Source organism: Eublepharis macularius, chromosome 11, assembly GCF_028583425.1.
Source record: "Eublepharis macularius isolate TG4126 chromosome 11, MPM_Emac_v1.0, whole genome shotgun sequence".
Lineage (NCBI taxonomy): Eukaryota > Metazoa > Chordata > Lepidosauria > Squamata > Eublepharidae > Eublepharis > Eublepharis macularius.
Window position 1 is genome coordinate 65,236,974 of NC_072800.1, and position 25,291 is coordinate 65,262,264.

General features: G+C 40.1%; 1 protein-coding gene across 1 annotated transcript in view; it reads right to left on the bottom strand.

Moving 5' to 3' along the window:
* Nucleotides 1–1,354: 1,354 nt before the first annotated feature.
* ITGA8 (integrin subunit alpha 8) overlaps nucleotides 1,355–25,291 on the bottom strand; it is a 159,148-nt gene continuing 135,211 nt past the window's right edge. Inside the window, exons 28-30 of the mRNA XM_054991800.1 lie at nucleotides 21,708–21,809; nucleotides 8,562–8,684; nucleotides 1,355–4,346 (exon numbers count right to left, since the gene is read on the bottom strand). Of these exons, the coding sequence (XP_054847775.1) occupies nucleotides 4,260–4,346; nucleotides 8,562–8,684; nucleotides 21,708–21,809 (312 nt within the window). The 3' untranslated portion in view covers nucleotides 1,355–4,259. The remainder of the gene's footprint in view (nucleotides 4,347–8,561; nucleotides 8,685–21,707; nucleotides 21,810–25,291) is intronic.

A 25,291-nucleotide genomic window follows, 5' to 3' on the forward strand; every position in this document is an offset into this window, starting at 1 on the left:
TCTGCTGATCTAGCTATGCTGATCCTGGCGATTGTAACCACCAGACTCGACTGTGTACTGAGCTCTGTGTGACTCTGCCTTACCTTAGAAGAGGTCTCAGAAGTTTCAGTTGCAGCATAATGCAACAAGCAAGACTTCTGTCTGGAATCAGCTGCTTCAAACATGTAATGCCAGGGCTACATCAACTGCACTGATTGTCTATTTACTTTCAGGTCCTCCTACTTCTTGCACCAATTACATCACTCGGCCAACCTTCTCCTGGTGAAACTTTTACTTAGGACAATCCATTTGGTAACAATAAGGCCACAGCATTCTATGTGGTAGGCCCACTGCTCTGGAATGGCCTGCCAGAGTGGTTTGAATCCTACTACTGCCATGAGCTCAGCAGGTGGCCTTGGGTAAGCCACTTCTCTCAGCCCCAGCTCCCTCAGCATTATTGTGGGGATAATAATAATGCTGATTTTATTCACCGTTCTGAGTGGGGCACTAATCTGTCTAGAAAATCTGTACGTAAGTGCAGTTATTGTTGTTATTATTATTATTAATAACTTGTTGGGGACTTGTAATACAGATTCTGCTACTTCTGCTGTACATTAGCTGCCTTGAGTTTGCAGAGATAAGCGGATGGGGCTATAACCAATTGAAATAAATCAAATTTGACATTCATTTCAATCCTAATCCCATGGTATGCTTCTATCTACACATGGTATCCCTTGCGCATGTAGTTGATTCTGTCCATTTCAACAGATCAGCAGCCCTTCATCTGCATCCTCTATTGAAATTAACAGGGCAACGTTTTGGGAGGGGGACACCTACCAAACAATTCTTGAGAGAGGAGGAAGCACTGGGACACTCAACACCTCTAAGAAAGTAACAGACTGACTCAATTCACTATTGATTCATCTTGCTCCATCAGAAGGGACATATAAACTTTTAGTAACATAGGCTCATAAAGCCTGGAGTTAAGGCAGGGAAGTTAATTTTTTTTATTTGTTAATCAATATATCCAACTTTTTAAAAAAAACCCACCAAAAATGCCAGTGTAAACATGCGTCAGGTACATAGATAATATAAAATATTGCACATACAAAAAATTCCTTATTTCCTAAAGATATTTCATCCATCTAAGAGGCAAGTCACAGATAAATGTATGGTCAGCCGGGCAGTCCTTCTGTGTAAACTATTATTATAATGCAACAATTCAGTATTTACACAAGCAATGCCATTTCTCTTCATGTTCATGGGTGGAAATGCACGGATAACAGAAATTTGCAGAATTGCTTTATAATTAGAGTTACCATAAAGGATACAGAAAAATAAGAGGATTTTGGCAATGAACAGTCTCTAGCCTAAGTATTGTTCCTAGATTTATTCAAGAGGTGATCTTTTCTGGGTCACAGTTCATCTTATGCCAGAGCAAATAAGAGTGTCAGTGCAAAAGTTTTCAACCTTCTTGGCCTCAAGGGGCTGTTTCAGCACAGACCTGTCAGCTGAGAAACACACAATCATCTGCCATGAAACTGTTTTGCAAGTTGTAGTGGAAAGGGAAGACAGACACAGTCAGCACGTTTGGGAGATTAAGCTCAGCCTAGTCCACTGTTGGACCTTGCTGTTGTCCCTCATGTAGACAATACTTCTCTGCAGCATCTTCACACTGCAATGCAACAGTAACAGTGATGAGCCAATTTTATCCCCTTATTTTTCTTCTAGTTTAGGAACCTTCTGAGAAATTGGAGCTTCTTCTGTTTGAAAATCATTGGGAGAGGCCAAGATTCTTCCATATTATTTGTTCACGTGAAACGTGATAACCTTAGTTACAAATACAGGCAGCTTTTACACCTTTCAAAAAGAAGTTCATTTCTTTATATTATTATTCACAAAGTGAATTTTAGTCTAGGGTGTGTTAATATAATCAAACGTGGGAATTTTGTACCTTCTATTATGGACCTGTTTTAGAAACACTTGGCTGGGGATGGAGAGGAGAATTGTATACGGAGTCCTTTCAAATGTATTTTGTCTGGTGGCCAGCAGGTGTGATTCCTTCTGCTCCTTGGAGGAAAAGAAGTTGGAAGAACAACAAGCCAGAAATCCTCAACAATCTTTGGAGGCAGAATGGTTTGGAGGCTCAAGAGGCCACTGTCTTTCTTCCCTTTCCATCCCTCTGACAACAGATATTACACAGCAGCTCTGCTTTGTGGCAGGACTACAATTCAGGGATACTAGAACAATTGCATGTAGGACATGATGTCAAACACAAAATCAATCATCTGCCTACCGATACAGGAAGAGAGTGAGTAGTACAAACGTTTCAATCGTCTGAATTTTAGATACAAATAGACAAAAGGAGCACAGAAGGTCCAAAACTTCATGCAGATGTTTGCACGACATGGGATTCATTGCCAAGTCAGGCAAACCACAGCAGTTGTAAGTACTTTGATCCAATCCTTTAAAAGCCTATGGACCAGTAACTATTGCAGTGGCTGGTGTTGGTAGAACATCTAGCAAATCTTGCTGGATTTGGTCCAAAGATTGTTCTCCTGCACATTACAATTAAAGAGACACATTTCAACAAACGTGATTGAGGGCAGAATTATTTATGGTAAAATTGATAGTTCTGATTTGGACATCCTTTGTTTTGGGGCATGCACACAGTCCTCTTGCACACTCTGGATCCTAATTTATCTAAAATGGTGCAAGAAAAGAAATGCATACAGATTGACTCTCTCCACTGAAATTAATGGAAAAGCAATTAAATGTTGAGGGTAGATCCAGGCACACACTGGAACTCTTACAGTCTGAACAGATTGCTGGATTGGGCTGTATGAATACAAGAACTAATGATTCTAAAGCGTTCATTAATAAATTCAGGATGGAGAGCAAAAGGAAGTTCTATTAGTTATTAGTTATGTAACATTCTGGAACAGCCTCTTGGAAAAGCCATGGGAGCCAAAAACCAGAACGCCTTAGTGATGTTAAAACAGTTGGGAAGGCTGTTTTTAAGTTTTTAATCTGGTACCCAGATGTGTCGCAGTGGAATTTTGCCTTAATCCTTGGAGTACCCCCCCACCTCTGAATCATCAGAGGTCACCAACTGGAAACAGAGGAAGAGTATGGTGGACTCCTGCTAGTCAATGAAACAAACATCTCTTGCAAATGATTGGTGGCTGGCTTGTGCTTACAGCAAGGGCTTCACAGACCTTATTTAAAGTCAGGTAAGACATATTCTCCCATGTAACATTGGTTAGCTAGTAGCTTCTTTGTTTTTTGCCTTTCTCTGTAACATGGGGTTTAGTTCACTAGTTAAAAACAGCTGGATTGTATTACTAAAGTACATATTTTTTAAAAAGACTTTTTTTTAGAATTAGGCATCTCTCTCCAGCAGGGGACACCTGCTTTTCCCTATTGTATGATCAAGATAAAACGGATAATCTGAATCTCTTAATATGGTGTGGATGTGATTCAATAGATGAAAAGTTTAGTGCCTTGTGCCTTAGGGAATAGAATTGAATTAGATAATCTTCAGGGTCTTTTTCCGAGCGTACAATTTTATGACTCCTTATTGTACTCTCCACTCTATAAAATAATTCTGCTCCCGCCCACAATACTTTTAACTAGTCTATGGAATGTGCAGGCTACACCCACTCTGTTTACATGTGAGATAATGTAGCTGTTACATTAATATAAAATTACATCAATATAAAATTTCAGAAATTCTAGTAAGTTGCCCAGTCTATAAAAGGTGTAAAAATAAATAATTGTGCCTTATGAAGTAATTTTAAAGGCTGCGTTTGCTTTTCAGAAGTACTTTCACAGTACCAATGTATTGCTTGTCTCCCTGAGCCAGAGTTTCTTTAAAAAGTTCTTATCCTTAGGGAGGTGCCACATCATTCTGCCATTATACAGTAGAGTTTGAACATTTTGTCCTGCCTGTCTTCTAAGCCAACACAGGCCTTTCATCTCTGCACGGTCCGGACTATGAGTGCTTTTAATGCACCACATGTGTTGCAAGGAATCTATCGCAGTTTTGAATGTCCGGAGTGATTTTTAAAAAAGAAACTTTCTGCTCATCATCTGGGTATGCTTTTGAGGCAACGATAAATGCTCTTTTCTGTCTTCTACGGTCATTGCATAGCGAATGTGTAGAACATTGCATGGTTCAGATTGCAACATCTTGGCAGTCTTGAGTTCAAAGGAAGGCGGCTGGTAGATGAAATCTCTGGTCTTGATCAGGATTCTCTGTCTCAATTAAATTTCCTCTTCTATGTGTCAGTAGTCTTGTCACTTGTCAGTTGAACCCTGTCTGCCATGTCATCTCTAGGAGGCCTAGCTCTGTCAAAGAAGCCACACTAAAACAAAAAAGGAACAAACAAGTCAAACATAAGGCCGGTGCCAACATCCGACTGCCATCACATGGTTTCTCAAAGTTGCTCCTAGTAGAGTTTGGGTATATGAGCCGAAAGTAATGTGGAGGAAAATAGCAGGCACTGCCAGCATTTTATAATAAAGCTGGGTTCAAATACCCCAATACCCATATAGAATCCATACCCAAAAATGCTTCTAGTTGGCAGCTCTGTATATAGGCTATAGCCGTTGAAAGTCACTTACCATATGGTTGGCCCCAAACACAAAGAAAATTTCCCAAAAGCACCACATTGCTAACAGCTGCTGGTTCATGCAGTTGGGGTCATCCAAATGGTAAGCAGATTTCAAACATGATGGCCCAGCCCCATGTGGAATTATACCATGTTGAAACAGTTAATAGCAGCATCTAGAATCAAGTAACCTGCAGGTAGATGTATGGCTCAAACTGACCCTAAGAAACAATCTGAGATTTCTGTGGATCTCAGTGAAAAAGCATACTACTACTACTACTACTACTACTACTACTACTACTACTACTACTAATACTACTACTACTACTACTACTACTACTACTACTACTACTACAGCAACATTCTCACTCAAGAAATCAGGATTGGTATATATGGATCATAGATATTGAGATCTATTAGATTGTTTGAGAATAAATGTTATGAAATCTGTAGCTTGTTTGCTCGATCAAAGTGAATTCATATGGACAACTGAGGTAGTAACTGAATTGGAGAAGCCACCAAATAGTGGTTTCTTTCTTGGCTACTTTTGGCAAACTGGCTGTTTGTTTGATTCTGTCTTGTCACAATTACTTGCTGAGATTATAGTCAAAACAGTCCCAATTTCCCACAAGGAGTGGAAATAGAGGAATAAATGCTGTGGAGCTGTGATTTGGTGTAACATCAAACAAATGTGATTGTGATAGGAAAGTGCTACAATGGAAGAAATACTGGTAAAAAGTTTGGAGTTCATACAGAACAAAATACCAGTCTGCAACCTCTCATGGTGGTAGGGCAGATCTGAAAATCAAAGACTTATTTCTGCACTCACCCTTTCAGACTGTAGCTGACCTGTTCTGTATTAGCCAGTCTATTGTGGTAAGACTTAAATGTCGGGTGGATTATAGAATAATGAGAACCTTAATATAATGGTCTCTCACTTGGTTGATCTTCCTGTTGGAGAATTTGGTTTTTGAGTGTTTGCACCACTATTTGGGGATCTTTCCAGTACAAACCAAGATGATATAAAGGAACACAGTGTATTAACTTTAGACTTCTGCATGGCAGTCTTTGAGAGTATTCTTTGGAAGGCTGAATAGCATTGGGAATCATGCATGTTCTGTTCCTCAAAACAGTTATATGGTCAATTTATCACCCGCTAGACTTGATTCAGTCCAGCCACTATACTCGGCAATATACCAGAGGGTTCAATAATTCCCATTTTTGCTGCCTGGCTGAGGTTGCAAAAACAGAAGGATTGTCAAGCACTTGGCAGGCCATAGCTCATGGATAGTGGGTTGCTTTCAGAACTTATATAGGCCTGATATGTAGGTACTGTGTAGAAAAATGTAGACTGTGATATAAATTATTCAGGAATTAAAGCTCAACAGGAGAATTCCTGAGTATTTATATATTCTTAATATCCAAAGTTTTTTAAAAAAAATTACTTTGAAATCAGTTATTTTTAAATTTGATTTTTCCCATTTAATTCAGATTTTCCACATTTAAGTCATGTTTTTTTATTTTTAAAATATCTGATATATAAAAATTAAAAATATTCTAGTTTTAAAATCAAATCTGAATGTAATGGAAATGGACACGTTAAATTCTATATTTTTAAAACCTCAGATCACACTGAATTAAGACATGCATTTTAATAAAAAGAAAAAGCTATAGGGAAAATATTTGACTTCTAAGCTCAACCATTATAAATATGATAGAATAAACCATTTTGTTATCATGGCAAAGTATGAGTATTTATGATTCTGTTCACTAAACACTCATTTGATGTTCATGCCCTGAAATTACAAGCTTTGCTTCCGGAAAGGAAAAGTCAAGCACAGCTAACTTCACCAGATCATGATGCACATCTTCTGTAAGTAACTGATGTTTCTTAGTATCCTTACATGTATACAGAGAGCAGACACACTTAAATTTAACTAAGCATAAACAACTGCTGTGCAAAATGACTACAGGATATACATCAGAGGAGGTTTTGGATTGTTCTGTTTTCATTGTTACAGCAACCAAGTGTACAAACATTTGTACTAACATTATTGAATGCATGATATAGAAATGAGAAATGTGATTTGAACCGATAATTTTACTAGGTCTCTTTTTTTGGCAATTTCAATAATGATTTAAATTAGTGATTTAAATTGCTTCAATTGAATCAATCTACCCTGTGTGATCTTATCTTATGACTCTGCACAGTCAAGTTTGCTTTCTGGATTTGTCCATCCATATGAGTAAAATATGAGAGCCAGTTTAGTGTAGTGGTTAGGAGCAGCGGGATTCTAATCTGGACAACTGGGTTTGATTCCCCACTCCTCCACTTGCAGCCAGCTGGGTGACCTTGGGTCACCCTGTGAGGTGGGTGGGGCTCTCTCAGCCCCACCCACCTCACAGGGTTATTGCTGTAGGGATAATAATAATATACTTTGTAAAGCTGTCCTGAAGGACAGTATATAAATCAAATGTTGTTGTTATTATTATTAAGGAAGTGCCTCCTCCAGACAATAATCTTAAGTCCATTTTCTATGGAAAATACCCTTCATTAGGGTCAAGCTAATAAAATAAACAGAATTCTAGAATATATTCAGGGGGAGACTATGTCAGACACTATGGAAACAATATCAGAACTGAATTAGAAAAAATTGTATTAGGAGAACTTCAAAATGACTTTAAAAATGTAAAGGTGCTTTAATTGTTCAGAAAATGAATGTATAATATCTGATAAGACATCTCAAGTATTATTCAATTTCAGCAATGCTAAGAGCCACTGGAAGACTTATGATGTTGAAACAAGTGGGAAAATACTGGGTCTAGATGGACTGGACAATGTCCAGTCCAATGATAAAGGTCTCTGAGCAATGGTTTAACTGAGGCTATTTTCCACAGGTTCTACTTAGTTCCTATTAATGGGGAGGAAAAAACAAACCTCAGTTTGTTAAGGGGCATGATCCCTGTGAATTGGCTGAAGACTTCCATGTTTTACTTTGGCACAGTGTGTGAAGAGAGTAGATAGGAAAGTAGCTTGACATTAGACCAGGTTTGTTCCCATCACAAATGGGAGAGGAAGAAAATTGGCAACATTAATGCTAGCTAAATAAGACCTGGGAGAGCATTCTGTAAGTATTTAAAGTCCAGCTATGGTCCCAGGCATAAGCCATTGGCACAAGCCAAAGGACTCAGCATCCTTGGCCCCATATTGTGTCATGCTGGAGGAACCATTGCCTATTTGGGATATCCTTGTCACTCATTCCCTGCTTGAAGTTTGTACTGTGGGACCAGATGGTATGTATGGGTTTTTAAAATTTGTGTTTAAAATTTGTGTGTTTATGTTGACCTCCCCAATGCAAGAGGAAAGACGAATAAAAATATTCTCAATAAGCAATCTCTGGTTTGCTTGTGACAACTAAATTGAGTATCTGCTGTGTTGTGTGTGTTTTTAGGTATCTGAAGTCAATTGTTTCCAAATCCTGAACCAAAGCCTTGTAAACTGCCACTGACTCATTGATTGCAAGTCTTCAGCGATGTAGTAAAAACATCAAACAGAACCTACTGATATTAAAATAAAATCACTTGCAGCCTTAAAAATATAACATTTCCCCCTCCAAATGGGGTACAAGATCATGTTACAAAAGATAATTCCTTGAGGTTTTAAGGGAGCAACAATGCTAGAGACACTTCTTTGTAGTATGCTGCAGAAAGTGCAAACTCTTGGGACAAAAGACCACAGGTCTTGGACTTCATAGCCAAGCTCTCATTGTTCACTTATAGCAAGCCTTTAATAATTCAAGATTTTGAAAACAAGCTGCCTTTTTAAAAACCCCGGTAAACACAAACATTTTAGTTATCCAAAATAAATCACACGCCCATCAGAAGATCACAAGTTCACTTTCTCCCTTTTTCAGGGGTGGGGAAGACTTTGGTTTTGGTCCTCCCAGTTTTTTTTTTAATTCAACTTACCTTCCACAAAGCTAACGTCAACATAGCCAAAACCAGCAATCCAAGGAGTATGGCTAATATTATAACCCACAGAGGGATTATAAAGGAAATGTTTGGAGTGGCCCAAATAACAGATGTGCTTATCTGAAAATGAAAGATGAAAGAATGATGAAAAAAAATGAAATGAGGGGCAATTGAAAAAAAATACCTAGAATTAGGAAAGATGGGCCCAAAGTAGGAAACAATAGTTTACCCTGGTTGCCACCTACGACTCTCAACTCAAACCAGTCCAATACATACGACCTGCAACACGTCTTGGATAATGATATTTCTGTCACACATTGCCTTGGGTGGCAGGACTTTCCTCACTTACAGATAAACTCCTAACCTTCCCGCAACAAACCAAGACGCCAACTTTGTCCCAACATACATTCAGGTAGTATTGTTACAGGACTTAATAATATCAGCTATACCATCTTGGGCTCATCAGCTTCTTCCTTCCATGGAATATATGCCAGTGTGTGTCAGCACTTCTTTTTACAATGGAGGAAGAGGTCAGGCCATAGTACAAAAGAATTAACAGACACTAATCTGATATTTAAAAAACTGAGAGTGAACATTTCAGTCTTTCAGGGCTTTCTGTTGCTGTTCAAAAAATCACCATTCTCCTAGAGAAGAAGTTCTAAGGGAGACTGCAAAAGGAGCGTGCAAAATTAGGAGTCATTATTATTATCCTTATCCATTTAAACATGGAGTTTGATTTCTCACTCACCATGGTGCTAATTGCTTAATATCACCTACCCTTTGCAGATGTCAACATGTTCAGCTAACTGACCTGACTCACAAAAGCTGATGCCAGAATAAATTTTGTTAGTCTTTAAGGTGCCGCTGGACTTTTGTTTGAAAATATCCATGTAAAGAATGCAAGAGTCAGAAGGATTGTTGTATGTGAAAACACTGGAACACTCCTTGAGTCTCATGGGTTCCCCACATGTGAATTGACAACTGACATTTGTGAGAAGACCAGGGATCTCTAATCAAGCGTCACCACTATTTAGCACTAGTTAGCACTATTTCTCACACTCTGTGCTTGAGTAAATATGTGCAAAATACCTCTGCCTTCTGCCACTTCTGAATTGTGGATACATGTTTAAAACCATCACTTTAAACGTTAGTGACTGTTTTGAAACATGCATATTTTGGATCCCCTTTCTCTACTTGTATGTCAAAGCCACAGTATCTAGGATTTCTATGGGGAAAGACATGAAACTTAAACTGGTTTAGGCTTACATTATACCATAAGCCAAATAAACTGGACCACTCTGGATAATGGCATAAGCAAGGCTCAACTTCACTTCCAGCTGTCATTAGGCATTGCGGTCCTAGACTTCTGCTGACACAGCTATATACCTTTATAGCATTTCGGCAAAAAGCCCCTGAGCAAGGCATAACTCATCATCTTTCTGTTACAGGAATAACACTTAAAAGTTATTAGATTTGAATTCTTATTTAAAAAAACATTCTATGTCATTTTTAGAGGCTAGTGTTCTAGTAAGATGGCATGTAACAGTATTTTAGAACATATCAGATATAAAAATAGCTTAAAATGCATCAGAAATATAAAATGTATTAACACCATCTTCTGCATTCTGGCTTAACCCTGACCACAAAAGCCTTCTCAAATAAATAGATCATACCAAGTTTTTGAAAAACACTTAAGCTTTGGCTTTGTAGGGTCTCTAGAGGAAAATTATATCTTTTCCAGCAGAGGAAAATTAAATATTTTTTCCAGCCCAGTACATTTTCCAACATTTTGGAACTCTCTTATTGTAGCTTTACGTAATAAATACCCGACTTTCATTTATCTGAGGTTTATGATACTGGTGACTCCAGTATTGCCCATTTAGATTAATGGTATGTTAACTACAATTTGAACTCTAAAGGCTCATTCATACATTACATGGTAAAAGTGGATATTGTAAATGTAACTTTGTTAACAATATTGGCTCATGGGTCTTTCCTGTCAGATCAGTGATCTGAAATGTACTTCACCACAAGGGAGATCTGCACTGCCAGCATTCTAGGGATTACACTAAAGGATATCCAGAAGTATTCGTGAGCCTCGCACCTGCGTATAATACTTGCTATCTGAATCAGCTCTGAATTAAGTACAAAGTGATAAAGCACATCACCAGGATTCCAGGCCAAGATACATTTCCTAACTGCATGCCATTCCCTGATTCTTGTCTACAGCTGCTTCCACAGAGATTTTTCCTGCATGGAATACATGAATCTCCCAGATTTCTTAGGAATGTCCACACGACATTGTGCTCATTTCAATTATAACTCATGGAATTCCTAGGACTTTCTCTTTGCATTCAGCACCCCTCCCCCAACAACCTGTTTTTCTCTGGTTTAACAGGAGATCTCTCTGGCTGTTCCACCTGTAGCTACCATTACCAAGTGGAGCTGAGTTTCATCTTCAAAATGGCACAGGGCACTTCACTGCTGTGCACCATGTCCCATTCCCCCAGTAGCTCTTTACAGGGCTTTCCCCCATTTCCCTGCTGCCGGGCCATGCTGAAACATAACAGTGCAGCTTGTTAGAGAAGGAAAAATGAAGAGAAATCACCATTGTGTATGTCTTTTTGCCTAGATGTGATGGAGTATGGGGCAGCAGCAGTGGAAGGCATGGGAAGAGGGGTGTGTAGACATAAGCCTTGCTCTGCTTACCGCTGCTACTGGCCAACAACCAGGGGTCAGGTTTTGCATCATCTGGATACAGCTGAAGTCCTAACCTCTCCCTCAATCTCTAGCTGGCTAATCCTATCTCTGCATCATCCCATGATTCCTGCTCATTTGCATGAACTTCTCTGAGTCAGCAGCGCCATCCTTGAATTTCACTAGAATAGCACCTCCAGAACAGGCACATATGTCATATCTGCAGGAAAAGGATAGTTTCCTATTTAATTTTTATAGCTTGCAGCAAAAAAGGCATCTCATCCTTTGAGTAAAAATTATTAAAATGCTGTCTTGCTTCTACCTACAACACTGTCTGGTTATTCTATAACATTCCAATTATTTAGGACTGGCCCTGTTGTTAATCCTGTGCTGCTTAATGCCTCTTCAACTCCACCACCTCCAAGAATGTATGATAGGTCAGGCTGAGAAAAAGCAACTGGTTTAAGGTTACACAGTGACCTTCAGTTCAGGGCAGGGATTTGAATCTGCGTCTCTTTGGTTCTACCACAACACACTAGCCATCTACCATAACACACAGCCTAGGAGAAGAGCTCCATGGTGAACTCAGTTTTGATAAAACAACATACTAAGTACAATGGGTGAGGAGTTCCACCCAGCTGAGGTGTTCCATGCTTCAGTCGAAGGAAGTCAGGCTAGTTTAACCCCATGACTAGCTCTTGTGAGCCTAGTTAGTATCTTGTGATTTTAAATGTCAAATACAAAGTCACATTACCAATAGCGATTTGATAGCTGTATCCAATAGGACTTGCTGGGCCTGTTACATTCCAAACGGATTCACATATCAGTTTTTAATTTAAGGAAGCAAAATAAATAAGCAAAATTTAAATCTAAAAATGAAATACATCCCATTTTTTTTTACTAGTTAGTACTTCTCAGAGATGACAGTTCAGCTCCCAAGGACTCTCCTCTCCTCAATACACCAAATATATGGCATACAGTTGGGAATTGCACAACACAAACAACAACAACAATCGATTTATATACTGCCCTACAGGATAACTTAACACCCACTCAGAGCAGTTTACAAAGTATGCTATTATTATCCCCACAACAAAACATCCTGTGAGGTGGGTGGGGCTGAGAGAGCTCTGGAAGAGCTGTGACTGACCCAAGGTCACCCAGCTGTCTTCAAGTAGAGGAGTGGGGAATCAAACCCAGTTCCCCAGATTAGAGTCCTGCGCTCTTAACCACTACACCAAACTGCTTTTCTGAGCACTGTAAGGACTTCCTAGGTCAGCAGGCCCAACAATCACAGTAGAAGAGGTTCATTTTAAGTAGCTAAAAATGTTTTTGAATGGTTTCTTGTCTCTTCAAACAAGGCTGTAGCTGGCATGAAATATAAGGGCAGGATGAATAAGGAAAAGGTCAGGAGCTCTTTTTGTAGCAATCACTCAGTTCAGGAGAGAATGAACTAGTGCAGAAAATTCCAGGATGTGGATACTGGAGATATTACAACCTCTGAGGCTTCCTGAACCAGAAAAGAGAATCCAAGAGTTCTTTCTCTTCTTTGTGACAGTTCAAAAACTGCAACCAATCTTTATATTTGCCCAGCTCCAGGCATGCTGGCAGCAGTCTTAAAAATAACTATTAAGTAATTTCTCCCCTCACAAAAGTCAATAGCTTCCATCGATTCATGGCACATACTGCAAACAAAAAATGGCTGAAGAAGGAGCTGCCCCTTTCCCCAATGCGGGGGTCAACTTATCTTGAGCAGAGGGTGGTTCTACTTTCACCTCTACTGTGGCAGCAGCTGTGTTTCCTTTATTTTCTTTCACAGGAATCAATGGAACCCACTGACATCTACGGAAGGAAGCAATCATCACTCAAGAGTTCACAAGTAAATAAAATGGTAATTATAGCAAATGTTGAATCCCAAAAGAGATAGGACAAGGTAGACGTATCCGGAGCTACACACCGGAAAGGGTTTTCATTGCCAAACATTTCTAGGCAAAACAGCTTTTCTTGAATAGGAATGTATAAATAATTTTACTTGTATCCATTTTTTCTAGTGTAATGTGGAAGTCTAGTATTTCACACTACAAGATCTGAAACCTTCCAAATAATAAAGCCTGATATCAATATCGATACAATGCGAGCCAGGCCATGGTGCATGCCTTAAAACAATACTGTACAACATAGCCTTGAGAATACCATGGATGGAAAAAGTTTGAAAGAAATGGTGGATGGTGCAGTGTTTAAAGAGTGAAATGATAGGTGTGCAAAGCTGCAAAGAACAATTAAAGGGTGTTACATGCCACAATCACTGGATATACCACCTGCGACAGTAGAATTATTTTAAATAATAAAATTTTCCTTAGAACTTTTAGTTCCAACATACAGAACGTGATGCTATTCTCAGCAACAGCTGTATGAGACAGATGAGGCTGAGAGATGGTGATACATCAATAGCTACCCGTTCAATGATCTTCATGGATGAACAAGGATTTGAACCTGGGCCAAGCATTCTTTCAATCAGCTACCTTGAGTGTTACCTAGTAGATCAGAACACAAGGCTCCCTAAGAAATATATCTTGGGCTCCATGATGTTCAACAATTTTTCTGATGAAGGGAGCTCTGACTCTTGAAAGCTCATACCCTGGAAATCTGGTTGGTCTTTAAGGTGCTACTGGACCTGAATCTTGCTCTCCTACTACAGACCAACATGGCTACCCACCTGAAACAAGTATTCTATGTACAGTTATTCTAGCTTTCCCCCACTACCACAAGGACTAGAAATATCATTTTAAAAGGAAAGCAACAATACACATTACAAAATGAAGCTGCCTTGTCAATCTATCTAGCTCAATTTTGTTTGCTCTGCTGAGAGATCTCCAGGGTCTTATGCAGAGTAAGGTCTTTCCTAACACCTGCTATCTTTTTCATGGGAAAAGCCAGGAATTGCATCTGGAACCTTCTGCATGCAAAGCTTATGATCTCCCACTGAGCCATAGACTCAGTCTCACAATACTGACAAAGCTTTTGTATCTTTCCCTAACACCTGAATTCCTTTAACTTGAAATTGAACTGTGGACCACTGACATCCAAAGTGCTTCCTTTACTGTGGATAAAAGTACTTAGTGCTGCATGTTAGAGCTGCTTGTGTTGGCATCACCTCCTGCCCCTTTCTTCCCCATCATTGCTGCTGCTGCTCTTTTCCTCTTAGGGTAAAGGAGGATGTTGCTTACCTCTGATCATCACAAGCCACTCTGCAAAAATGTGGTTGAGGTCTCTTGGCATTTAATGTATAGAGAAGCCTTTATGGATGGAGACCTTGGAAGCACCTGGCCATTACAGGCATACAGATAAGCCAAGAGGAGGGCGAGAGTCTGGAGGGGCCTGCCCTTTGTCTTTTTTGATTTGTTTTGTTTTGCAAGCCTACTAATAAAAGCAGACCAGATGTTAACCCAACCAGGTTTTTATTTACGACTCCATGTAGGTGTGTGTTCTTCAACTTGGAAGGCTCCTGTATTTTCCCCATATGGTTTTAACTTTAATACTGTGTTGAGAGCCTAGAGCCAGTTAATAGTTTGTCTTTTTTATTGCCAGTTCTTTAATTAAAACAAAAGAAGAATTTCCAAAAACTAGCAAGGAAAATCATCCTTCACCTCTCATCTTGTTTTATCTAAGGTGGCCTGTTATGTGGCTACAGAGTTTTTATACACATCTTGTGTGTTTTTGGCAGAGAACTTCTGACGTTTTGGCTTCCTTGTGTAGCCAGTGTTGAAAGAGCTCCTTACGCTGAATAGAGAATACAGTCTGCATATTCCAATATCAAGGTAAGAAAGAACCTCGATGGACAAATAGACAAACAGTAGTGGACCAACAGGGCCTACTGGGGAACTGCAGTAGCTAGAAAAATATGTTAGATCAATGGAATCCTTAAATCAAGGATTAGTTGCTGAAGGATGGGGGAGAATCTATTTTCCAAAGCCTTATCCTACTGTAAGGGATTAGAGCAAGTGGCTGAAAAATTGATTGTAGAATTTGGTGACAACTGAAAGAAGAGATGTTACAGGCCTACACTTTACCAATGTAAAGGTAGGACTTTTCTCTATAATTCTGCATTATTTAAAAAACCTCAGAATAAATTCAATTCTGCTATATAACTTTTCTATGATAAAAGAAAACTTGGGCTCTCTTTGTCTAATACTTGGGTAAATTGACTGATATTACTCTATAAATGTTTCCCAGAAACCCCATGGCTCTGGAAACATTAAGAATGTTAAGATCACATGATCAGCACTAATAACACGGTTACCTCCCCATTCTCCATCATTAAATCTCCCTCAGAGCAGTAGTATGTTCATTGGAATCAGGGCTGGTGCCACCGTTGAGGCAGTGAGGCGGGGGCCACAAGTGCTGCGAGGCTGGAGGGAGCTCTGGAGGGGCTGCCGGCCAGCCCCGCATTGCCGCTGCCACACACCCCTGGGTGGGTGCAGCAGCTGCAGGCCAGGGATGGCAGGTGGCTGGGGTGGCATGCAGAGTGCGGGCGGCCTCCTTGCACCACCCCATCACCTGCTGGCCAATGGCCCCGGCAGCACTGCCATGATGTCATCACGTGATGACATCATCATGCAGTCTGGGGGCACGCACACGCTGCGCGCACACGCAAGGACAGCCTCAGGCGCCAGTAACCCTGACACCAGGGCTGATTGGAATGGCAACTTTAACAACATTAGTGCCCATATACCACTATTCTAGACAGATTAGTGCCCACTCAGAGTGCTGAACAAAGTCAATATTGTTATATCCCCACAATGCAGCTGGGTAGCTGGGGCTGAGAGGGGTGGCTTACCCAAGGCCACCTGCTGAGCTCATGGCCAATAGTGGGATTTGAATGAGAAAACTGCTGTGTCCCAGCCCAACTGCTTAATCACTATGCTACAGCAGACAGCAGTTCTCAAAGTAATCGCATAGTCAGTCCCTTCCCATCCCTAATCACATTTTCATATTGTTTGAGTGCTATAGGAAGTGACCACTGGAATGAGCTACGACGCTACTCCAAATGGGCCTAGTTTTGTGACCATTACTTGGGCATATGATGCTCTTTAAAATCTTCTCCACTCATCCATTTGTAAATGGCAACAGAATTATCATTTTCCAATTTAAATGTATGTCTAGAGTAGCTTTTAATTTACAACAAATGAGCTGTTCTTGTAATGCTATTTGTGCATGTGTTGCTGACATTTAATCTACCCTTCCTCTGATCTTTAGTCACTCTTGCTTTACGGTGGTTGAAATATCATAAATTACTCTTTAATAGTCTTCCATATTACTCTCAAACAAACATTTACCATTTTTATGTTTTGAAAAAGGGCCCAAAGTAGTATTTAAAAGCTCCCAGGAGCCCAGACTCATAATTAATATTGACATGGATGTTTGCATATGATGACTCCTTTGTATAAATATCTCTTATGGAACACAAAGCACACTTAAAATAAATATGCCTGGACATGAATTCTGTAGAAGCTCCACTACAAATACAGCATATTTAAACTTCCAGCGTCCACTCTCTATGACAATGGTAGTGTATGTTGCCCTGGAATAAGGAGCAGGTGGGCAGATGAGTAAGAGAGAAGGGGCACGTTATCATGATAGCCAGCCTGTGTGGCTTCACTAGACTACATGTAACGCCAATTACACATGCAAATACATTTTTCTTCTTTATATTTGTTGAAGAATAACATACAATGGGCACAACTGAGAGAAAATAGTGTATTTAAATTCCTGCTAAAATCAGTGATAATTTAATGCTTACCCCTTATCTTCCTCAGAAGAACTAGAATTCTGATAGCAATGTAACACCATCTTGCATCCACAAATAATAATTTCTTAAAAGTTCTCTGATGATACTGGAAACCATGATTAATTCTGGGGCTTCTTGGATCAAGATTCAGACGTAAACCGCTCATAACTCATAAAATATGCACTTGCCGTATGAATCTGACCCAGGGCTTCCAGCCTCCTGGTGGGGCCTGGAGATCTCCTGGAATTCCAAACTCCAAACAACAGAGATCAATCCCCCTGGAGAAAATGGCTGCTTTGGAGGGTGGACTAGCGTTGCCCGGTCCCCGTACCCTCCTGGTGTGTGTGTGTACTTACCTTCCAGGAAGTGACATCATTGCACAGGTGTGGGAGCATGGGTGAGCTGCACAGGGGGCTGATTTGGGCCCCAAACAGGCCCAATTTGGCCTGTCTGGGGCCCAAATCTGTTCCCTGCAAAGTTCGGGAGCTCTCCCGCGCCTGCATGATGACATCACTCTTGGGAACTGACCTTGTCACACCGCCCCAAGGGTGTGCTCAGGAGGAGCCCCTTTCCCATGCCTTTCCAACCCTGCCGGTGGAGGGGGCGGAGGAGGAGAGGGGGATTTATTATAATAAACATCTTTATTGGAGACTGGAAGCAGACAGACTGAAGACTCAGGCTCAACAGTAACCAATTTATACTTATAGAAACCACTTCCACTTTTACAACAACCAATATAATGTAAGCAGCTAGAATCCTTCGTTTGCATGAACTATATACAAGTATCTACTTTTGAGCACAGAGATCAGACTACAAAGCAATAGTTCTGATTGGCCGCGCTGGCACCCAAACACCAATAGCTTTGTAGGCCTCAGGAGCCTTCGTTCTACTCAAGCAATACATAACACCTAGGGTGGACTCTATGGCATTGTAACTTGTAGAGGACCCTCCCCTCCACAAACCCTAACCTCCCCAAACCCCACTCCCAAATCTGCAGGGATTTCCCAGCCTAGAGTTGACAACCCTAATCTGAACATTAAGATCTGTTTTAGAGGCCCTTTTGGATGTGACCTCATTCACTGAGATCATTTTGAAAGGAGTAGGTTATTCCTGCAATGCCACTGTCATTAGAGCTCTGTAGAATTCCCTCCCCACTACTAACCACTGGATACCTTCTTTGTTAAGTTTTAGGTATCAGATAAAAATTTTTATTATCTTGGGCATCTGGTGAGCAGTTCGTTTTTCTTGTTGGCCTTCTGCATAATTTTTTGCTTTGAACCATTCTTCTGTTCCATATCATTTGGTTATTAACATGCTGTTATACATTTTGAAGTTTTAAAAAGTTTTAAAAAATTATTTGAGACCCCCCACCCACTGCTAAACTAAGCTGTCTGTTAAAGAATTTTAATTGCTGTTGTTTCTGGCTGAATATTTTACCGTAAATATTCTCATTGATTGCTTTTATTTTGTACATTGCCTCAAAGATATTTAGCTGAGATGGTAAAGAAATAATTTAATTAAATAATTAGATACAAGCACAGCAGTACATTCCTTCAGAATAATAACCAGAGGGTATACATTTGGAGAAAGCTATATGCTAGATAGTACAGACTACACAGGTACATGGCCTCTTCACATTTCCTCTTATTTTATGATAGATAAATGGAACCTCTATGAGTACCTGAACAGGGCAGAGATTTTCATGTCAGCCTGTAAGCTTCATGCCAGGCTGTAAGCCATTGTGGGATAAATGCTTTTGTGGATCTTTAATAATTTGATACAGCACAGCTCTTCTTAAGCTCCTGCTGTGGGATAATTTAAGGCTTTGGAATTCATGTCCATTTTAACACAATTACATCTTAGAAGGATGATTTGAAGGAAAGTCAACAACACCTGACAAGATGGGGGTTCTTGCCTCTTGGCTCATCATCTCTCATTCATCAAAGGTTCATACAAACAATAGCAGGATTGTTTTCTCTAGTGGATGGAACTGATTGTTCTACAGAGTAACAGTGCCTCGTGAATGTCCCAAGATAAGAAAATTGGCTGGCTGAAACACTGGCATTTCTTGTTCATATGTTTCAGGACAACAACCTTGCAGAGGCACTCTCTGAACTTGGATTACTTAAAAAAAAGTTTTCCAAATTATCTGCTTAAACTTTTAACATTTCAAATAAACCCTTCAAGGCATTGTCCGCAACCCCCACTGATTGATTTCAGGAGAAGTGAAAATAAAAAGTATTGTTAGCAAAGACTTCAAAAGAATTTTGTGCCTACAACACATCAGACTGTTGAGCTGGCAAGGCTCCACTGCAGTGGTCAGATCTGAGAGGACATAAAAGCACTATCATTTTCCAAGCATTTTCAGTTGACGTTTCAGGCATCTGGCAATAAATCAACTCCACAGAATAATGTGCTTCATTCTCAAATAATACTGTAAAAATGCTTATCTGATCATTTGGTATATCATCTGAGACTTGTTCAGAACAGCAGGCTATCACCTGTGGCAATGCACTCCAGCACAGATGGAGACTGCCCTTAGCAGCCATTTTGAGTAACATGTGTTTCTGTTATGAAACACATGCAGCAAGAAAATAGAAAGAACAAGAATTTATCTTTTACTGTGGTATCTTTGAACCTCTGTGGATGAACAATGAATATTAAGGATCAAAACCTATTTTCCAGACTACAGGTAAATCATTTCTACATAGTGGGCATCAAAGAAAGAAGCTAGCCATGAGATAGACATAAAGCCTGTTTATCGCCCGAGTCTATTCCTCATCTTCTAATACTTTTTTCATGAAGTTATTTAGTCTGGTTATATGAAGGAAAACACAGTGTGTGCAATTATATTTCTTTATCACAAGATGCAGTTTGGAAAAAATGGTTTTAAAGACTTGAAGTAAAATTAGTTATAGCATCTGGAGGTATTATAGCGTCAATTCATATGTTTGTTTTTGAAGTGACATAAGCGAGAGCCTACAGTGACTTTAAGAACTCTTCTTCTCATGAGGGGCAATGCTGGAATATTCCTCATGTGTTTTCTCTTATGTGGTAACCAGTGGTACCTTGCGCCATCAAGAAGTAGAGCTACTACAAGCCCTCCTCTCTCTGGCTCCCATCATGCCTTCAGCTTCACTCACTCAAAACTCAACCTGCTTCATTTTGGCTCTGTCTCTAGGTATCCTAGCCAAATTGTCTATGAAAGCTAGACAGGCCTTTGTGTTTTTCCCCTCAAGATTTTGCCGCCAAAGGAACTGAAAATGGTGGCAATTTTAGAGGTTTTTCTATAGGCTGTTTCAGACGAACGGTTGTCCACATTAAATCTAAGATGGTGAAATGACCCTCTCAAGAATAAATGTATACAACAGAAATTAATTCGTTGGGACTTCTATGGTTGCCACGATGTGGTCAGGAAATATACTACCTGACCTTTGGCTGCTCCTAACATCCATTGTTTGAGAAACACCATTTTTAACAAAACAAAACAAGCATATCAAAAGCTGATCCTCCTGACAGCAACATCCCTTGCTAGAAATGAGGGAGTTGCTTAGAAATATAACCATGGTTATTTACAGGCTTCTTTAGAAATCTACAAGCTGTAATATACATATCTGGTGATCTTGCAGGGCAACATAAGCAGAGTCTATTTTTCTGCAAGTCAGAAAACAACCAGACGGTTTTTTGGCATAGAAAGCAGCAAGCAAAATCTATTATGAAGTGTGACTGAAAAAAACAACAATTTTCCATACTTGGGCTTCAACCTCTTATGTCCAGTGTATTGGTATGTAACCAAGAATGAATTTAAAATAACAATCAAAATAATAATACAAAATTAATCAAGGTCCACTATCTTGAACAATGGCTTCCCTTCAGGATATTTGCTCATATCAAGGGATTATTTGGCGGTGGGGAGGGATACTGGTTTGGCAAGATCCTACCCTCAACTGCCATAGCCAGGTTTTATTGTGTCAGCATCACAGATGTAGCTGGTTTTAAGCTAATTGGCTTGGTTTAGGAATGGGCTTAGATGAATCTGGCACAGAAAGCTCAAAGAAAGCTCAGGAGAAGGAAAGCTCATCCCCTAGAAAGGTTGCAAGCCAGAAGCTATGAAGACCGGAAGAACTGAACTTCCAAGTCCCCTTCCTCCTAGCAGGAACAAGGAAAGGGATTTCTATCATGGAAATTATCTTTAAAATAAATACCAAATAATCAAATCACAGAAGTCTAGAACTGCAGTCTCAAAACTGTTTCTTTGAAGTAACCCTGCATTGCAAAGGGGCTACTCTTGCCATAAACCGCAGTACACAGTCATAGACGTTCTGCTTCCAAGCAAAAGAATGGAAGTTAGAAATCCCAACTCTGAAAATAATCATATCAGCTTCCCAACAGTATAAACAGAGTTATAGCTGGAATTGTCTTTTTCCATTTATGAGCACCTGAGCATCATTACAAAAGATATACAACCATTAGGTTTATTTTAACTTCTCCCACATAAATATCTTTTAAATAGTTTTCAGAGGATGAATTTGCACTAGAAACACAGGAAACACTTATCTCAGACTTCCCATCTATAAATATCTTATCCAGCAGTAATCAAGACAGGCAAAAACAATGCACGTGTTTTGCATCAGCTTGTTATTTTCTGTGTTCCTTACCGCTATACTTTCTTCAAGGAGTCCTGCAGGCTGAACTTTGTATGGCATTTTCTTTACTTCGAATGACACATTGACAGAAAGAGAGTAGTGGTGATTTTTTCTCTGGAAAATACAATTAAGAGCCTCTTTACAAACAGATTTTTAAAAAAAAAACACACTGGTTTAATGAGTCAAAGTAACAGTTTGATTCCCCCTCTTAGAAGCACTTCTTGTGCTCAGGAAATTGCATGTATATGTCCATATACCAAATATGCCTAAAATATTTTGCATCCTATAAAAGAGACATCTTTTAAAAATCATGTGTGCATGTGTGAGCATGCACGCATGCACACACACACTCTATACAGGCTTCAATGTATGCTGAAAAAAGGTGATTCTCATACTTATGGTGACACCAGAGGTACCCGCAATGAACCTGATCAAAGATTTTTTATCTCTCAAAATGAGTAGGGAAATTTGATAGTTCAGCAGCGCTGTTGATAAGCAGATTAGCAGGGTATAAAACTGGAAAGCAGATTCATCTAGTTAATGTCATGCAGATCCTAAGTAATAAGACCTAAAAGTCAACAATTTCAGAGGGTAATTCAGGTATCAAAGTTCACCAACCTCTCTCTAAATGTGTCTGGGGCTCACCAGCTGCCAATGGTCAGATACTCCAGGCGTCCTACATGGCTTAGATACAAATTTTAGCATCTCATACAAAGTATATCTGCTTCCAGACTCAATGTTCTCACTTATACACAGAGACTTACAGTCAGGTTTGTGCCACTAAAAAAGACCAGTCCAATTCAGATTCCCGACAACTGGTTGCCATCTTCATCACCCCACCATCAAGTTGTTCATGAATTTCTAGTAGAGTGAGGGCCCAGCCTCTGGAAACCATAGTCTTATCTCTTACTTTACTGTTTGTGATCTCCTAATTCATTTCCTCATGATGTTAACAAAAATCCAGTCCTTTCAACATTTTCTGAAACAAGACTTTCCCCCCCAACGGACATATAACCAGGGCTCATTTCGAGGGGGAATGCACAGGAACGCAGTTCCGGCAGTTTCCCAAAAAGGTCACATGTCTGGTGGCCCCGCCCACCTGACTCTCAGCCATTTTGGGCCCGTTTCGACCAGGATTGGGGCCGAAACAGCCCGGATCGGGCCTCTGAGAGGTGGTGGATCACTCTCCTGTTCGGCAGCGGCCCGATCCTGACCATTTGGGACCACTTTTTGGCCATTTTCAGCCCCTTTTTTCCCATTTTGGGCCCAATTTCAGTCCTGAATGGCCAGGATTGGGTTCAAAACTGCCAGGATGGGTGATGTCAGGGGGAGTGGCATATGCAAATCAGTTATGCTAATGCCACGTTCCTGGTGCTGTCAAGGGGCGTGGTGTATGCTAATGAGTTATGCTAATGAGTTGTGCTAATGAGTTCCTCCAGCTCATTTTCTACGAAATGACCCCTGCATATAACTATTATGTCCCCAGATTCTTTTAGATTTGTGAGACAGATACAAAAACTGAAGAAAACATATTACGTGAACCTTGTTGCTTATTTATAAAGAGTAAGAGTCTCATTCTCAAAAGCTGCTCCTCATTTGGCACCAGCTGTTTTCAGACTTGTTGAGTGGCCAAGGAATGAACTGGCACAGAGTCTGAATTACCCTAATAACAATGTGATCCAAATACAGTTTTTGACTGAATCCAAACACAAAGCTTGCTTTCATTACAACGAAAATCACTATAGCCCTATAATGAACTCTAGGGAGTTCAAGCAGGCATGTGGAGGGGCACTGAGCACACCACCTCTTTTTGCCTTTATGTATGTACAAACACACACATACACAGGAACACACACACACAAGGAAAAAAGAGTGGAAGGAGAGCCCAATCCCTGTGAAGGTGGGCAGTTCTGCTGCTGCTGCCTAGAAAGAGAGAGCAGGAAGCAACATCATGGGGATCCAGCATCTGCCTGACAATGCCAATCCCACCACCAGCCCTAAAACCTAAGAAACTAGGAATGAAGAAGAGAGACTTTTCTACCTTTCTGAAATTGTCCTTCCATGCAAAAAGAAACACAGTACTCCCTACTGTCTAGAGCATTAAACAATAACAGTATAATAGAGAACCAGTGCATTTTATCTTTTGTCCTGTTCTTGGTTTTCATTTTGGGAGATCTCCAATTCTGAAACTCCACTGTCCTTTTTCTATCCTGCACCTGGGAAATTCCTTGTCGTTTCTAAGGGCGATCACCTTTCTGTGCCCTCTGTTCGTTTTTAAAAAAATCATTTTTCTGGGGCTCCTTTAAAATATATTTTCAACTAGACCAGCATTATCTTCTCACAAGTGCAAAATGTTTATGTTCTTTGGAATTTCCTGCAGCATCAGCCGTGCTCCCCCGTTATTTTAGTGATACTTTCCCCCTCTTGCAGCTGCTGCCCAGAAGAGGCCAATTCAAGCTATTTTATCTCTCATCAATGAAGAGGATTTATGAGTATACTAATCCCTGGCCTTTACACTTGAGGGCGGAGCTTATTCAAATACTCACTCATTTGAAAGCACATGTAATTTTGAAAAATGTACTGTTGTTCCTCAAAGCTGAGATTGTGTTTTCTTTTTAGAAACAGGAAGTCATCTGACCAGCTCCCTTCTCCTTGAATGCAAATGTCTGCATAATAAATCCAATGGTTTAAAATATGTTATTGATTCTTTGGATCCAGGGACAACAAACAAATTAATCCAGAATGGGGAAAAATAAAGATGGCTTCCTCCCAAATAAGCTTTGCTGCTTGGCTTTGATTCTTGTTCTTGACTCCTACCAGTAAGACACTCTTCATTCAAAAATTATTTTAGAATCCAAGACTCTGGATCCAGAGAAAGGCTGCTTCCACACACGTTGGATAATCCACTTTCAATACTCTTTAGTGAACATTTGAAACTGATTTTCCATGTGTGGAACAAAAAATCCACTTCCAAAGGATTGCGAAAGTGCATTGAAAGTGCATTATTCAACATGTGTGGAAATGGCCACAGTCTAGCTGCCCAGCCTAGATTCAAGGAAGAACCATCTCTAAAACTCCTGGAACAGGAAGAGGGAGTCGTTCCTTGAATACAGTTTGTCACTGAACAAGGCATTATAGTTCAGCTGTGGGGGGACCTTAAGAGTAAAAGGGTGGTGAGAGTGATGGGTTTTGTTTCAGGGCCAAAGTATATGGTATATTAAAGTGGAGGTGGGTAATGGCTTGGGACAATGTAGTGATGGTTAATCTTCTCCGCTGATCTGTTTTATCTATCAAAACAGACTCTTCGTTTGGTCTGCAGTTAGCCCCCATAGGGACAACGGACACCCTGTTTTCTATCTGGAAGCAGGGGGGAGGAGGTTCTCCAGGAAAATAGAGTTTCCCGGAAACTCTGGAGTTAACCCTTCTTGCCCAGTATTAGGGCCTAACAACAAACACCCCACAGCTGCTTTTCAGAGCTAAAATGATGTTGGGAAAATCTGATTATGGAACTTGACCTCAAACTTCACATGTGATTTGGATCTCACTCTCGCATCTGGATGAACTCATGTCTTCCAGGCCAAGATGGTGCTTCCATC